This window comes from Gorilla gorilla, chromosome 11 (assembly GCF_029281585.2).
Source record: "Gorilla gorilla gorilla isolate KB3781 chromosome 11, NHGRI_mGorGor1-v2.1_pri, whole genome shotgun sequence".
Classification (NCBI taxonomy): Eukaryota; Metazoa; Chordata; class Mammalia; order Primates; family Hominidae; genus Gorilla; species Gorilla gorilla.
In genome coordinates this window covers 50,452,263-50,468,056 of record NC_073235.2, presented here as the reverse complement: position 1 = coordinate 50,468,056, position 15,794 = coordinate 50,452,263, and the positions used below count along the sequence as shown (strand labels likewise).

Here is a 15,794-nt window from a genome sequence, read left to right as displayed (position 1 = left end):
TCTTTACATGTTAATTGGGCGTTATTTTATTATCCATACTTCACAGGATTATTTTGAAGAAGAAAGAAAACATTACACATCATTTAACTTAAAAAATAATTTGCTGGATGGTAATGTGCTGTACAAATGTCAGTTATCTTATTCTGTTTTCAGAAATTTATTCATACTTCATTATCATATCATCTTATAGTCTCAGGGCAGTGAACAACATCAGTAAAAGAAACTGACTTGAAATGTTTTGAAACTTGTATTAAACTTTTACCTTTCACCTAATATATAGGGCCTAAGGAAAACATGATAATTTAATTTTGCAGCTACCTGAATTTTCATGATGAAATTACCTAGCCTCATACTGCTTATGCAGTTGGAGTGGATTATACACATTCCAACTTCATTTTCTGGTTACTGGTGACCATGCAGTGGCATCGCTCTAATTTCTGAACTGTGGGCTTTGTGCTGCAATGACACCGCCATAGTTGTGTAAGACTCCTAGCATTTATGAGTTTCTTTAATAATCAATCTATAAAATTATTAATTATATAATTATATAATCTATGTAATTCTCTAATAGGTTATATCTATATAATTATCTAATAGATTATATATAATTATAGTTTATTATATATAATTATAGATTATTATATAATCTAAATTATTAATATATTAATCTATAAAACATTAATATAAAATATTAATCTAATCTAAAAGGTTGAGTAAATTTGTCCCTTCCAAAGTCTGTAGGTCTTTGAAGTGCAGTTTCAAAATGCCCCATCTATAAATCTAATATTCTACCTCCTGTTTAGAATGTGATGTTGAAGCTAGTGGCCTATACTGAGCCAAAGACAGTTCTCGTTAAGTATGCTCAGTTTGGCTTTTGGTTCCCAGTTGATCTGGATAGGTGTTTCTGACATTTTTAAATGTTACATATTCATATTGGTTTTATGTGAAATAATAAAAAGCACAATTTTTTATCATTCTGTTCTAATCTTCGCTATTATTATCATATATAGAGATTATTAGTTTAAGTTGTACCCAAAAATGTTTTGGCTGTGTTCCAAGTAAGCATAGCCAAACATGATACGATATACATAAATTCTTCAATATACTCTTGAATAGAGAAATACTGCTATAGAAATTAATAGTTTAATTCCTTCATTATATAAATTTGGCTTCTGCTCAGAGAGCATAATTAGGTTGCCGAAGGTCATAAAATGGCAGAGCCTGGACATTATAAGAACCTAAGTCACTTAATTCAACCCACAGCTTTTCTGGTTTGATATAAGCAGACATATATATGTATATTATACATGCACAAATACGTATTTATAGAAGCATATACTTAGTATCAGATATAATAATCTTTTAAGCAAAAAGCCTGAAAGACAAGCTACCTTTGAGTAACTGACCACTGATTTCCCAACAGATTGTCTCTTTGAGGATTTGTTATATTACAGTAAGTTATGGATAACACCTCTTGGTCTGCCTGCCTTGGAAATAGCATAACAACATCACAATATGTGAAAGTTTTAAAACCTTTATGCTATTTTTATGTTAGATCTCTCAACTGGAGAATGAATAAGTGTGTTTCTTTTCTCCTTTATATCTCCTCAAATTTAAAGTTGGCTGTTTCTTTTAATTATGAACTCTGAATGAAGTAAAAGTTAATAATTTTAATGAAACAAATATTTTAATGGGGCTTCTACCCACAATCTGGAGCACCTAGATAATGCATCTACTACACTAAGTTTCATCAAGAACATTTTAATTGTATCCAAAAATGTTTTGGCTATATTCCAAGTAAACATAGCCAAACATGATATGATATACATAAATTCTTCAGTATACTCTTGAATAGACAAACACTGTTATAGTATCTAATGTTTCAAAAAAGCCTTTTCTTTTTGTTTCTCATTTAAATTCATGGTTATTTCTTTACCAGTACAAATTAGAGACTTGCAAGACCCCATTGTGTTTGAAGACACAAAGTAGAATCCATTTCTAGGTCTCAAACTATATTTAGAATATGGCAATTCTACAAAACTACCTTCAAATAAATTTAACATTCTTTCAGATTTTTTCCGGAAAATATAAAATTTCTTACTTTTCTTTTTCTTCTTTGACCGTTTTATCCTCAAGTTCTAAAATATAAAATTTCAAAGATGACATTGTAATTGTGATTTTCAGTGCTGTGCCATCTTTGCTTAAGTATTTAAGTTTTAGATAGGAAGTATAGAGACACTCAGCAGAGTCTGGGCAATGACTCTAATAACTAGAAGATATACAGTGTTTATATAAAATCTGAGAATCAGACAGCCATCTTTTGTTCTCTATTTCACTAAACTTTTAATCATTTTATCTCATTTTGTTGTTCAGGGAAGCTTTGCTGAAAACCTTTCATTTCTTCTGGAAGCTTTAAAAAAAGGTAAATATTAACATATTCAGCCGTTTCAGAAGATCCGTTTTAACTTTATTTTTTCCCTGATTATAAAGGTAATACAAGCTTTTGCCAAAAAAAAAGCTCTCATAAAATACAGAAACATTCAAAAGAATACAATGTTCACTGTATTCCCACCACTATAACAGTGATTATCTCAATTAGCATTTGATTTCTTATCTTTATTCAATGATATACTGATCTTTATATCAGTATATTATTGATAGAGATGAATGTGACTTTTTACAACAATAAAATTATTTTACCTATTTTGTAATCAGCAGATTTTGATCTGCATCATCATTTTTATGGTTCTTGTTTTATAAGGTGCTATTTATTAATCACCAATTATGGGCTTTTGTTTCTAATTTTTTATAATTAAGAAGAGATACTTAGATGATCATCCAGATATTTCCTGGGATAAATTTCTGTGGGTAGAATTCTGGGTTAAAAGGCACCATCTTTAACATTTAAAAACTACCCTAAAGGTTTAATTGGTAAAAATATTTGATAATACCTTTTTCTTCACAACCTCAAAAACAATTATTATTTTTATGTTTGCCCATATAATAGAAAAACTTTCAGCTGTTGGTTTAATTTGAATAATTTTGTTCTTTAATTTGCATAATTCTGGTTACTTAATTTGCATAATTCTGATAATGGTGATGCTTGTCATTTCATATTTTTATTGACCTTTGAAATTTCCTGGTTTATGTACAGTCATGTGCTACATAACCTTTAATTCAATGATAGACCACATATGTGACAGTGGTCCTATTAGATTATAAAACCATATTTTTACTGTACCTTTCCTGTGTTTAGATATGTTTAGATACACAAATACTTCCCATTGTGTTACAGTTGTCTACACTATCACATGCTCATAGGTTCATAGCCTAGGGGCAGTAGGCTATGCCATATAGCCTAGGTGTCTAGTAGGCTATACCGTCTAGGCTTGTGTAAGTACACTGTTAGGATGCTTGTACAATGATGCAGTCACCTAACAATACATTTCTCAGAACGTATCTCTGTCATTAAGGGACACACGACTGTATTTCCTGTTGGGTCTTTGACCTATTGTGGTAATGTTTATCTTATGCTTATTTATCGGAATTTTTGTGTTTTATTTTTCTCTTCCCTTAAGTGTGGTTTGGACTTTTCTGCTGATCTAAAGTTTTATGTTTTCCACATAGTTAAGTTTATCTAGAAAGTTTTTTCTCTCCTTCAGATTATAAAAACATTCATTGATCTATCTTTTTATTTAATATATATATATATTTGTAATTTATAATTTGTTTGGAATTTATTCTGATTTTACCTGTAAAGTAGGGATCTAACTTTGAATAGACTAATTTTCCCCACTGATGTATAATGCAATATTTTATCAAATACTAAAATTCTATATTAGTACATAAGTCTCTTTCTAGACTTTTGAGTAATCTCTTTGGTTTTGTACCAGTATTAAGTCATTTAGGCTACTGTATTTGTTATTTGTTGAAATAAGTCTTTCTTTTATCAGATATTTGTTTCACTTTTTAACACAAATATAAAGGCGTTAAGCCTAAGGTAAAAGGGATTCTTTTACTAAAGTTGTTTCCATTATTGAAGTGAGAAAAATGTAACCAGAGGGTGATGTGGAACTTTCCCCATGAAAAGCATTGTAGTTGAAATGCTAAAAGTTGTGCTTCAAGGGAGTTTAAGTGGCTTTAGTTGAACTTTATAATCTAAAAATTTGTTTATAAAAAGTATTTTTACAAGAAATGTACCTTGTATTTCTACTAAATAAACAACTCTCTTTTAAAGCATTAGTTTTGTTCATTAATTAGTGACTCCCCTTATATTTTAATCTTAAAGTGTTTTGGTTCTGTGTAGGTATAGAAAACTCTGTCAATTTTATAATCATTAAATAAGAATTATATTTACGTAATTATAAAAATAATAGTCTTTAGTCATTTAAATGATTTTTGACATTTTTCAACAACAAACTCTACTAGAGTCTAGGAACTAGACTGCACTTTTTATTTTTTGGAGATGGAGTTTCACTCTTGTTGCCCAGGCTAGAATACAATGGTGTGATCTCAGCTCACTGCAACCTCCGCCTCCGCAGTTCAAGAGATTCTCCTGCCTCAGCCTCCCAAGTAGCTAATTTTTTTTTTAATAGCAGAGATGGGGTTTTACCGTGTTGGCCAGGCTGGTCTCAAACCCGTGACCTTAGGGGCTCCACCCACCTCGGCCTCCCAAAGTGCTGGGATTACAAGCGTGAGTCACCATGCCCAGCCTAGACTGAACTTTTTTTTTTTGAGATGGAGTTTCACTCTCGTTGCCCAGGCTGGAGTGCAGTGGCACGATCTTGGCTCACCACAACCTCTGCCTCCTGGGTTCAAGCAATTCTCCTGCCTCAGCCTCCCGAGTAGCTGGGATTACAGGCATGCGCCACCACACCTAATTTTGTATTTTTAGTAGAGATGGGATTTTTCCATGTTTGTCAGGCTGGTCTCGAACTCCCGACCTCAGGTGATCCACCCACCTCGGCCTCCCAAAGTGCTGGGATTACAGGCATGAGCCACCACGCCCAGCCTAGACTGAACTTGAGAGCAGTCGGGGCTGTCTTTGTCCTTTGAATAATTTTTTTCTGTTGAATGAACGTATATGCATCAGTAAATCCCCTACCCAAAGTAGGCTATCAGAATGTTTACAGAATTGAGTTTTAAAAACTGAAATATAGTAAATGGTTTGGAAATTTAGGAAAGGTGGATATAATTTCTTATTAATGTAATGCTCTTATTTTATCTTAGGTGACCGAACTAGCAGTTGCCCAGTGATCTTCATATTAGATGAATTTGATCTTTTTGCTCATCATAAAAACCAAACACTTCTCTATAATCTTTTTGACATTTCTCAGTCTGCACAGACCCCAATAGCAGTTATTGGTCTTACATGTAGATTGGTAAGTCTTTCTGTTCATTAAAAAAATTGATTATAATATTTTAAAATTCAAGCTTAATTGCTGACACTGCTAGTCTTTTTTCACTTATTTAGGTCATTATATTAGGCATTTTAAAAATTTTGTTTCAGCAGTGCCTGGTGTATTTATCCTGCTTTCAACTCAAATTGAGGAAAACAGTTTAATAGTTACCTTAGCCCATTAATGAATACCTCCCTCCTCCCAGTGAAATTACTGAAGAAAAAAGTATGAAATCAGATTATGCTAATAAATATAATTTCTACATTATCAAGTAATGAGGCGGTTAAATCTCACCAATATTTGAGAAAACTTGGTAATAGTTTTTATTTTAAGATTTTTTTCCATATTTTGAAAAGGCTTGAAATCAACTCTAAGTAATACTATTCCAACTTTCAAAGTACACATCTCCAGAAATGGAAAAGATTCTACCAAGCACTGACAGTAGATAGTGGCTTCTTCATTCCATGGGATATTTTAGAATGATTTTAACTATAGTCTCAATATCACTATCACTTTGCCTTGTGAAGGCTCTGTACATATTGAACCATGTGTACCTTTGGACAGCAGTACAGGCCTTTTTGTGTTTACCTTCTTACACACATGTAGTATGAACTTACTGAGTTCAGATAAAACTGGCATTGAAGAGTGCCTTGGCCCATTTTGTGTTGCTATAACATAATACCTGAGACTTGGTAATTTTTAAAGAAAAGAAGTTTATTTATCTCACAGTTCTGCAGGCTGAGAAATTCAAGCGCATGGCACTGGCTTTGTTGCAAGGGTTTTCATGCTGCATGACATGGTGGAAGGTCAAATGTGCAAAAACGAACCAGATAGGAGTTGGAACCTCAATTTATAACAACTCACTGTCTCAAGAACTAATCTATCCCCATGAGAACAAGAACTCACTCCAGTAAGAGGGCATTAAATCTATTCATGAGGGTCCACTCCAGTGACCTCCCACTGTTGCACTGGCAATTAAATTTCAACATGAGATTTGGTGGGGACAAACCATATCCAAACCATAGCAAAGTTGTCTCTTTTCTCATGCTGTGACTGCCATGCCTCCATAGCTTTCTTGCAATCCTCTTCCCCCTCCATTCTTGGCAGATGTGTCAGGCACATTTACATGTTCTTCACATCTCCTTTTCTACAGCCCTTTTTCTTTTTCAGAAAAGTGAAACTTTTTTCTAATTCATATTTCAACTGTCCTCCTTCCAGTGCTGTTTCTCTATAGAGTGACTGTCATTTGCCCCTCCTTCCCTGTGCTCTAGAGCTTATGATACATGGCTTTAGTATAAACACCCCTCATACATCACTGGCTGGTGCTCCACATACCTTTATTCCTCCTTGCCAAAAGCAGCAGGCTATGACAAGGATCAAAGAAGCATCCTCCTTCTTGCCAAAAAAAAAAAAAAATCTTCCTTTGGGTGGAAGTGGCTGTGGTGAGTGTTGTTGACCCAATAACGGACCAAATAAAATGCCAGTAACTTCTTAGCAGTGTTATCAGATGTTCTTTTTTATTGTATATATATAATTCTCCAACTGTGTAGTTCTTTCAAGTGTAATTTTTTTTTTCTTTTTTTTTTTTTTTTTTTTTTGAGATGGAGTCTTGCTCTGTTGCCCAGGCTGGAGTACAATGGCATAATCTCGGCTCACTGTAACCTCCACCTTCGGGGTTCAAGCAATTCTTCTGCCTTAGCCTCCCGAGTAGCCTGCGATTGCAGCCACACACCACCATGCCTGGCTAATTTTTGTATGTTTAGTAGAGATGGGGGTTTCACCATGTTGCCCAGGCTGCTCTCGAACTCCTGACCTCGTGATCTGCCCCCCCTTGGCCTCCCAAAGTGCTGGGATTACAGGCGTGAGCCACTGCGCCTGGCCTCAAGTATAATTTTATCTGTGTATCCACGTTTATAGGGAGAGAACAAAAGTATAGAGGGAGTAGTGACTTTGCCAGCAAGCATCTTCTTCCCCATTGGGAGTAATTCCATTTTTGTTTTTTTGGTTTGGTTTTGTTTTTACTAGTTCCTGTATGCCCACATTGCCAACTTCTGTCATTACTGCCTACTACAAAGACAGTATTTACTTCCATCTCTTTTCATTCCCAAATTTAGGGTCTGAATTGTTGCTTGTATAGATTATTACTTCCACTGTCTACCTATATGGGTGACCTAAAACTCTTTCTTAATAGAAAATAAATGTACAATATCTGAATCTCTGAATATAACCTTTCTTGTCTTTTAATTCTCATGCTGGCACTATACTTTTCTTTGACCTCATAAAAACATTCAAAATTTTTTATTCACCCTCCCACCTCCTACCTCAGGCTATTAGTCTTTCCTGTCCACCTTCCCAAACTAACCATGATCCCATTTTGATCACTTGAATTCTTCCCTCTATATCATGATTTCTTCACGTAGGTATTATGAGAATCATCTGGCTAGATGTGGAGATGTGTATTTCTGGGCTTAAACTACTCCCCTTTTAAAAATCTTTATAACATTTCAACAATATACATAGGAAAGAATAAATAATGAGCCCTGAATTCCCTTCTCCACTCATTGCCAAGATTCAATTACTACAGACTAATTTTATTTATCCTCAACATCTCCTTTCATTCCTGTATTATTTTGAGGCAAAAACTAGGTATTATATCATTTTATCAGTAAGTATTTTAGAATGTATTTTTAGGAGATAAGAACTCTTTAAAAATATATTTCCCTAATATAATTGTTATATTAGCTGTAATTCCTTAAAGTCATCAAATATCATGTCACTGTTTTTAAAACAGCTTTGAGATGTAATTTATACCATACAACTCACTCATTTAAATTATACAATTAACAGGGTTTTTGTTTATTCATAGAGTTGTGCATTTATCACCACAGTTTAAGAGCCACATACCTTTTAGTGATCACCCCAAATCCCCTGTTCCCTCCCCAGCCCTATGCAACCACTAATCTGCTAATCCACTTTCTGACTGTTTAGTAATTTTTGAATCATACAACGTATAGTTTCATGTGACTGGCTTCTTCAACATGTTTTCAGAGTTGATCTGTGTTATAGCATATATCAGCCCTTTATTCCTTTTTATTACCAAATAATATTCTGTTGTGTAGATATACCACACTTTGTTTATCCATTCATCAGTTGATGGACATTTGGGTTGTTTATATTTCTTAAGCTATTAAAAATAATACTGCTGCAAACATTCACATACACTTTTTTTTGTGGTTATCTGGTTTCATTTGTCTCGGTTGTATACCTTGGAGTGTAACTTAAGTAATATAATATATATTATACTATACTGTATATATATAGATGTATATATACATATATAATATAAATTATATATATTATATATAATATGCTATATACTATAATATATTTTGAAAAATTGCTCAAGTTCATTATTAAAAAGAGATTTAGGAATGACAATTCCTGCAATATATGTGACTTAGGAAGACAACTTACCTATTGTGCTTTTGATGTCTTGGATAGTTTGAATGCCTATCAGTTTTGTGGAAGTATTTTCTTCATTTAAGAACACTTCGTATGTCCTTACAAGCAGTACATATTAGTTATCCTTTGGTTTTTAGTGTTCTTTGACAGTAAATTTGATTCCTGATTTCTTTTTAAGGAAAAATAGCACAAATACAAATAGAGTCTAAAAGCATTACTGTTAAAAAAAAAAAAAAGCCGGAAGATAACTTACGAATGCCATGTTGCATTTCTGCCACTTTCCTCTCCTAAAGTTGGTTCCTGCTGCCTATCATGCTATTAATTTTTTAATCTCAGTTCTTAATAGAATGTACAGAATTCCTTATTGACACTCTTGGTGTTACTGTGACATATAGCTATTCAATATTGGCAGTTTTTTTAAACGGTCATGTTGGGTCTTGGAATGGTACAGATTAGCTGAGAGTAACATGGTGGGAAAAAGGCATGACATCACCAAGCCAGCAAATGCCTGGAGGTGGATTATTTAGTTTGCATAAAATGTTTTAAATGTTTAATTACGTATTGTAGACTAAACATTACTAATTATAGGTGATAGTTTACTTATACCTCTAACATTGGTACGGTGTTTTTGTTTTTTTAAAAACATTCATCTTATAGAGATTTCTGTTTGTTTTTAAGGATATTTTGGAACTCTTAGAAAAAAGAGTGAAGTCAAGATTTTCTCACCGGCAGATACACTTAATGAATTCATTTGGTTTTCCACAGTATGTTAAAATATTTAAAGAACAGTTATCTCTACCTGCAGAGTTTCCAGACAAGGTTTTTGCTGAGAAGTGGAATGAAAATGTTCAGGTAACTTAAAAGGCAATAAAGCTAAATGTTCATTGCTATATGATTTAAAGCAATTAAAACACAAATTTTAGAAATTAGTAAATTAACACAAAGTTTCTAATATTGCTGAAGGATAATGCTGCAGGAATACAAATTATATACTTTTTAAAAATTTTCTTCTTATAACAGACAGTTGAAATGTCATTTCTCCTAAATTCTATCTCAAAAGAACATCACAGTTAAGCTTTAGGATTTATGTTATTAGTTTGAAGTAAACTTTAATGAGGCTTTAGTTTTATCTATATGTGGTTTATATTTTAGATAATTTTATTTTATATATTTTACATATTTAGCAATAATAATAAATAGTAAATAATGATAAATAAATGTTAATGACTCATACCTATTCTGTGTGGATATTTTTTTTCTTCCAGTTTTCATTAGCAACTTCAGCTTTTATTTTGTTGGGCCTTAAGAGGCAGTACAGACTGTGGCACCTCCAGTTATATTATCTAATAGGTGATCACATCTCACAGTCCCTGGAGACCTGAGTCTTAGATACAAAGGCAGGTTCATATGTTGTTTTAAAGGTCTGCCACACCTTTGAGACTATAAATTTACCTGTGCTTAAAATATTCTCAACACACTAGCATTTTAATCTTACGCTGTCAAAAAGTTTCAGTTGGCAAAGAGAAAGGAGGAAGTATGCATGTGTGTGTGTATTTAATAATATAATTGAAAAACATCATTAATGAATAAGTCCCTTATGCTAGAATCAAAAAATATTGGCCTCGTGAGAGTGGAAAATAATATAGAGTCCCTGGCTCTGAAGGAATTGGGAAAAACTGATTTATAATGTTAAAATACCGGTAAGGATAATTAGATCTTTGAATAGAATTACACAGTCTATATTCACTGACTCTATAAAAAGGATTGTTTTATTTTAAAGCAATAGTGGTAGATTGTATTTTTACCATGAATTTTTAAATACTAATACTAAATTGGAAGCGTTTTGCATTTAGTTTGTTCTTTAAATGATTATTGTTTGATTATAAAATATAGTCTGCTCATGTAAGTATTTTGACACATTTCATTTTTTAAAAATATCATAAAAGTTTATTGAACAAAATGTAATTAGTGCAAAAGAATACATGATAAACAGTGGAAGTTTCCCTTAAGACTATATCAATTCTCCTTTCTTCTACTATGGAATAATTAACTTGGTCTACAACATTGCAGAGTTTACATACGTGCTAAATATGTTGTTTTTACATAAAGGACTCAAAGCCTACATATTTTTATATTACTTTTTTCCCATTATTATGATTAATAATTCCCTGTTCTTTTTCTTAATACAACTATACATAATTGTATGTAAAAATAGCTGACATTATCTTTAAAATTCAGATATTATGCCTTGATATAATTAGGTATGGATCCTCCCTTCCACTCAATCTTTCCTGAGACTCGGATATTTCAATTACCTGACCAAGTGTCTTTGATACTATTTCTAATTATAGGATTCCATCTATAGGAGCACCTTCTTTGTAGTTGGTACTCCCACATTGTCCCCTAAAATTTTACTGGGGTCTGGTGTGAACCAGACCTCTGGATCTTCAGCTTTTAGATCTACTTTTCAGTGCCTCACAGACTTTCATCTTCTACAACTCCTGAACTGATTGTCTTATTCCACCAGTATGTTTTTCTGGCTGTTTTAGAGATTCAAATGTAGTCTTTCATAGTATTTAAATGTCTGTACTTTCCATGGGCTTTTTTTTTTCCATACCTGCTCACACTTAATCTTCCTAAGGTAACTAACTACATGGTCTAGGTTGCACTGTGCCATTTTTCATCCACTTTCCTTCCCAACTGTGTTGCATTCTGAGCATCTCAAATTGAGTCTATAAATAAAGAGGATGCTGGGAGTTACTGGTGAAGAAGTATAACTGCATGACTTAGAAAATGGTAACCATGTGTTAGTAGCATAACTAATCTACTTTCTGGACTTTTGTTGCAGACCTTAAATCCCCTGCATGTGAGCACTATCTTGTCATCATTTTGATAGTCTTAATAGTCAGTTTCATTAAGTAGAACCAGCATCACTGGTGTTTGTGTCTCTGAGTTCTAATATTTTCTTCCCCTATCCTGATCATCTTGTGCCTGTCTTTGGTATGTGAATAAAATGAGCTTCACTTGAAAAATCTGTCAGCACCATGGTCAGAGTCCCTGCCTTGTGGAGTAGGGTGGTAGCTGCATTAAGGGAGCTATTCTTTCTCTTAGTGCTGATTATCCAGGAAGCTATTTTTAATGGCAGGATTAAGCCAATAGCAGTGATACAGATAACAGGTCACACATGGAATCTCATCCAAGAAATATCTTCAGGATAAGATTGAACCTTGATATCCTGCCTAATTTGAAGGTTTGTTTTAGCCCTACTTCAAATGAGTCAAATAAGCAGAGTAGACTCTATCTTAGCATGACAGTATTAAGGGGGATCCTTTAAAAAGAACATTTAAAAGAATCATACCTTATTCTCCTCAAATGAAATCTCCCAAAGTACTGTAGCTTATGTGGTTGTTGATAATAGCCTTATCCTCAAATAGAGTATAGTGTTTGAATCAAGATGGAATTAAAAATGTAATGAACGAGGTTAGACAATTTTTTTTGTTTAAATGGCTCATGTAGATAAGGTAGGCATTTTAAAAAGCAGAATAAGTAATTACAGAAGCAAGAAGGTGATAGCTTTTAGAAAGAGGGGGAATTGGAGTCAAACCACTAAAAAATAAAGAGGTAAAGTAGGAAGGTGGAGTATAGAAGATTAACCTTTGAAGCATCATGTCAAAGAGAGGCAAATACAGGTTTTAAAAATAATTGATTCTTGCAGAGAAAACTTCTTCAATTTTGTCCCAGGTGATTTTCTTTAGTTTTCCTAAGTGCTCTGATTTTACCACATCAGCTTTTACAAGTTACAGATTACAGAAACCAAGACTATAGTTTGCCTGCGATATTTAGCCACATATCTTCTGTATTGCAATTTTAAAACTGGAAAAGCTAAACAAATTTTTTTTTAATTTCCAAAAGGTATTACTTTGTTTTTTTTATGTTCACCCTGTATACTTCCAAGGATATTCTACCGTGTTTGTGATAGAAAGAGATATAGTAACCAGAAGTCCTTTAAAATACAAAGAGAAGACTAGAAACAATAGCAAGGGAGTGGGAACTATAATTAAGATAATATATTTCCTGAGAGTATAAAATTTTATTCCAGTAGACTAGAACTTACTTCTGAATCTGGTCTTCTTAGAGTGGACAAAGTAAAGACATATAATTACAGCTCTAGAAGATACAGAAATGCTTAGTTTTCTGGGCTTTTTTTTTTTTTTTTTGAAAAAGAATCCTTATTCCATGCAGATGATTTTTGAAAAATTATGTCAATCTTTTCCAGGCCTTTCTTGGCTCTGCTACTTCTGAATTTACTCTTTTTTCATCTAATGTTTTCTTCAATTCCAGTGTTCCTCACCTTCCATTCAACCCTAATTACTGCAGTCACTTGCCTCTTTAGATGGTACTCTCTCAAAGGGCCCTGGTGATCTTTGAATTTCTAAAGCCATTAGCCTCTTCTCAAATATATCTTAATTTTACAAAGTAGTTTATATTGTTGAACCTCACTTCTCTCTTACAACTTTCTTCCCTTGTTTTCTAGATCTCTGCTCTGTCTTAGATTCTCTTCCAGTCTTTGGTATCTTTCTTAATTTCTTAGTTTTTCTCTTTTCCCACCTACTACTTAAATATTAATAATCCAAGATTCATTTTTTGACCACATTTCACTTTTCACAGGCCATTTTGTTTCCCATAGATCATCTTTGATTTTTATCTTCTACCTTTCAAACCCTTCCTTCTCTTCTGCTACCAGTTAATTCTCTACCAGATGTACTCCTATAAACGTCTTAATTCTTTTTTCTTCATAACACTCAGATAATTCCGACCCACTTTACCTCTTGTCTGGACAGCTACCTCCAGTTAGGTTTTTCTGCCTTTTCTTTTTGTACGTTCACTTTGCCAGTAATTGAAACTCCAGTACGTGACTACTCATTTTCTGCCAATGTGTGATAATTTTCCTGCTACTCATGCTGTTCCCTGTAACTGGAATCCTCTTCCTTCTTTTTTAAATCTCTTGTCTCATCCATTTTAAGTATTCTTTGTAATACTTTACCTTGTATCCCTAGGTACAGTAACTCATGCACTTCTGTTTTGTGCTGCATTTTGTTCATTTCACTAGTATGACTGTGTAGTAGTTTCCCTTATTTAAGTACGAATTTGGGGTTAGCAAGGATTGTTTTATCATTGTGTTTATTGAATTAACGGAAAGAACAGGATAAGAAAATCAGTAGACTGGAAACTTTATTTTGGTTTTAGTGTTCTACAAATAAGACCAACATCTATTTAATAATGAATTAATATTAGATAGAGTTAGTAAGGTACACCAACCAGTAAGGCACAGGATTATATTTAGGTTTTAAACTACATCTTTCCTCAATTTTGGGTTTTTTTTTTTCCCCCTTTAGTATCTCTCAGAAGATAGAAGTGTGCAAGAAGTACTACAGAAGCATTTCAATATCAGCAAAAACCTGCGGTCATTACACATGCTATTGGTTTGTATTAGTTTTGTTTTATTGCTTGTTGCTTTGTTTTTGTTTTTAATAGTGACGGGGTCTCACTTTGTTGCTCAGACTGGTTGCGAACTCCTGGCCTTAAGCCATCCTCCCACCTCTGCCTCCCTAAGTGCTGACATTACAAACATCAACCACTGTGCCCAGCCTACTTTTATCATTTTCTATCTTTCAATAGATAATTAAGTTTTTATGGGAATTGATTAAACCTGTAGGTAAATTTTGGGAGAATCGACATGCATTGGAACACTACATCGAGTGTTCCAATCTCTGAATAGGGTTCATATCTCCTTTTATTTGCTTTCTTGTTTGATTACTTTCATCAGCATTTTATAGCTCTTACTACGCAGATGATGTACTTATTTAATGTGTATACCAATATTTAATTTGTTAGAACAATTGTAAATGGTGTTTTGAAATTTTGGTTTCCCACATATTCATTACATTTCCCACATATTCATTACATATAGAATATGTGATTGATTACATATATACACATTAATATATAGAAATGTGATTGACTTATAGTCTATGCTGAACTCACTTATTCTAAGAGGTTTTTTAATAGATTCCTTGGGACTTTTGATGTAGACCATTACATTTTTCACAAATAGTGACGGTTTTTTTTTTTCTTTCCAATCTGTATGCCTTTTATTTCTTTTCTTGCTTTTTTGCAATGGCTAGAATTTCCAGTGTTATGTTGAATTAGAGCAGTGAGAGTGGACATCCTTTCTTGTTCCCAGTCTTAGGAAGAAAAGATTCAAACTTTTACCATTAAGTATAATGTTAGCTGTAGGTTTTTTATACATGTTCATTATCAGGTTGAGGTAATCCTCATCTGTTTGTAACTTGCTGAGAGTTTCTTATAAATGGGTGTTGGATTTTGTCAAATGCTTATTCTCGATCGTTTCGCATGACCATATTTCTCTTTAACCTGTTGATATATTTGATTATGTTATTTTTTGAGTGTTGAACCAGCCTTATATACCTGGAATAAATCCTACTTGGTTATGATGTTTTGCCAAGTAATTATATCTTAAGCTTACATAATACCAATATCAAACAAGAAGTACTTAATTGTTCTGAAAATTAACTTTCTTCACTAAGAGTATTTGGTTTTAGTCTAATATTTCTAGAAAATTATGGCAAATACCTTTGAAAGACAAGATAGTTTTGGTTTCATAGAAAGGTCATTTTTAATAATAATAATAGAATAATAATGACAGTAGCTACCATTTATGGACTAGCATATGAGCCAAGTACTGTTGATACTAGTAGTACGTATATTATGTCTGGCCATTGGAATAATCTTATTTTTTATTCTTACCCCTAAAGAAATTGAGGCTCCTTAAAGCTAAGTAACTTGCCGAAGGTCACACTACTAGTAGATAACAAAGCCAGGACTTAATCCAAAGCTCTCTGGCTTCAAGTT

General features: G+C 33.1%; 1 protein-coding gene across 4 annotated transcripts in view; it reads left to right on the top strand.

The window, feature by feature from the left end:
* The window catches only part of ORC4 (origin recognition complex subunit 4), an 89,106-nt gene that overhangs the window by 65,255 nt on the left and 8,057 nt on the right, over nucleotides 1-15,794 (top strand). For all 4 annotated transcript variants that reach the window (XM_055380173.2, XM_031008457.3, XM_004032625.5 and 1 more), the window contains exons 7-10: nucleotides 2,374-2,422; nucleotides 5,230-5,381; nucleotides 9,540-9,713; nucleotides 14,258-14,344. In XM_055380173.2, the coding sequence (XP_055236148.1) occupies nucleotides 2,374-2,422; nucleotides 5,230-5,381; nucleotides 9,540-9,713; nucleotides 14,258-14,344 (462 nt within the window). The remainder of the gene's footprint in view (nucleotides 1-2,373; nucleotides 2,423-5,229; nucleotides 5,382-9,539; nucleotides 9,714-14,257; nucleotides 14,345-15,794) is intronic.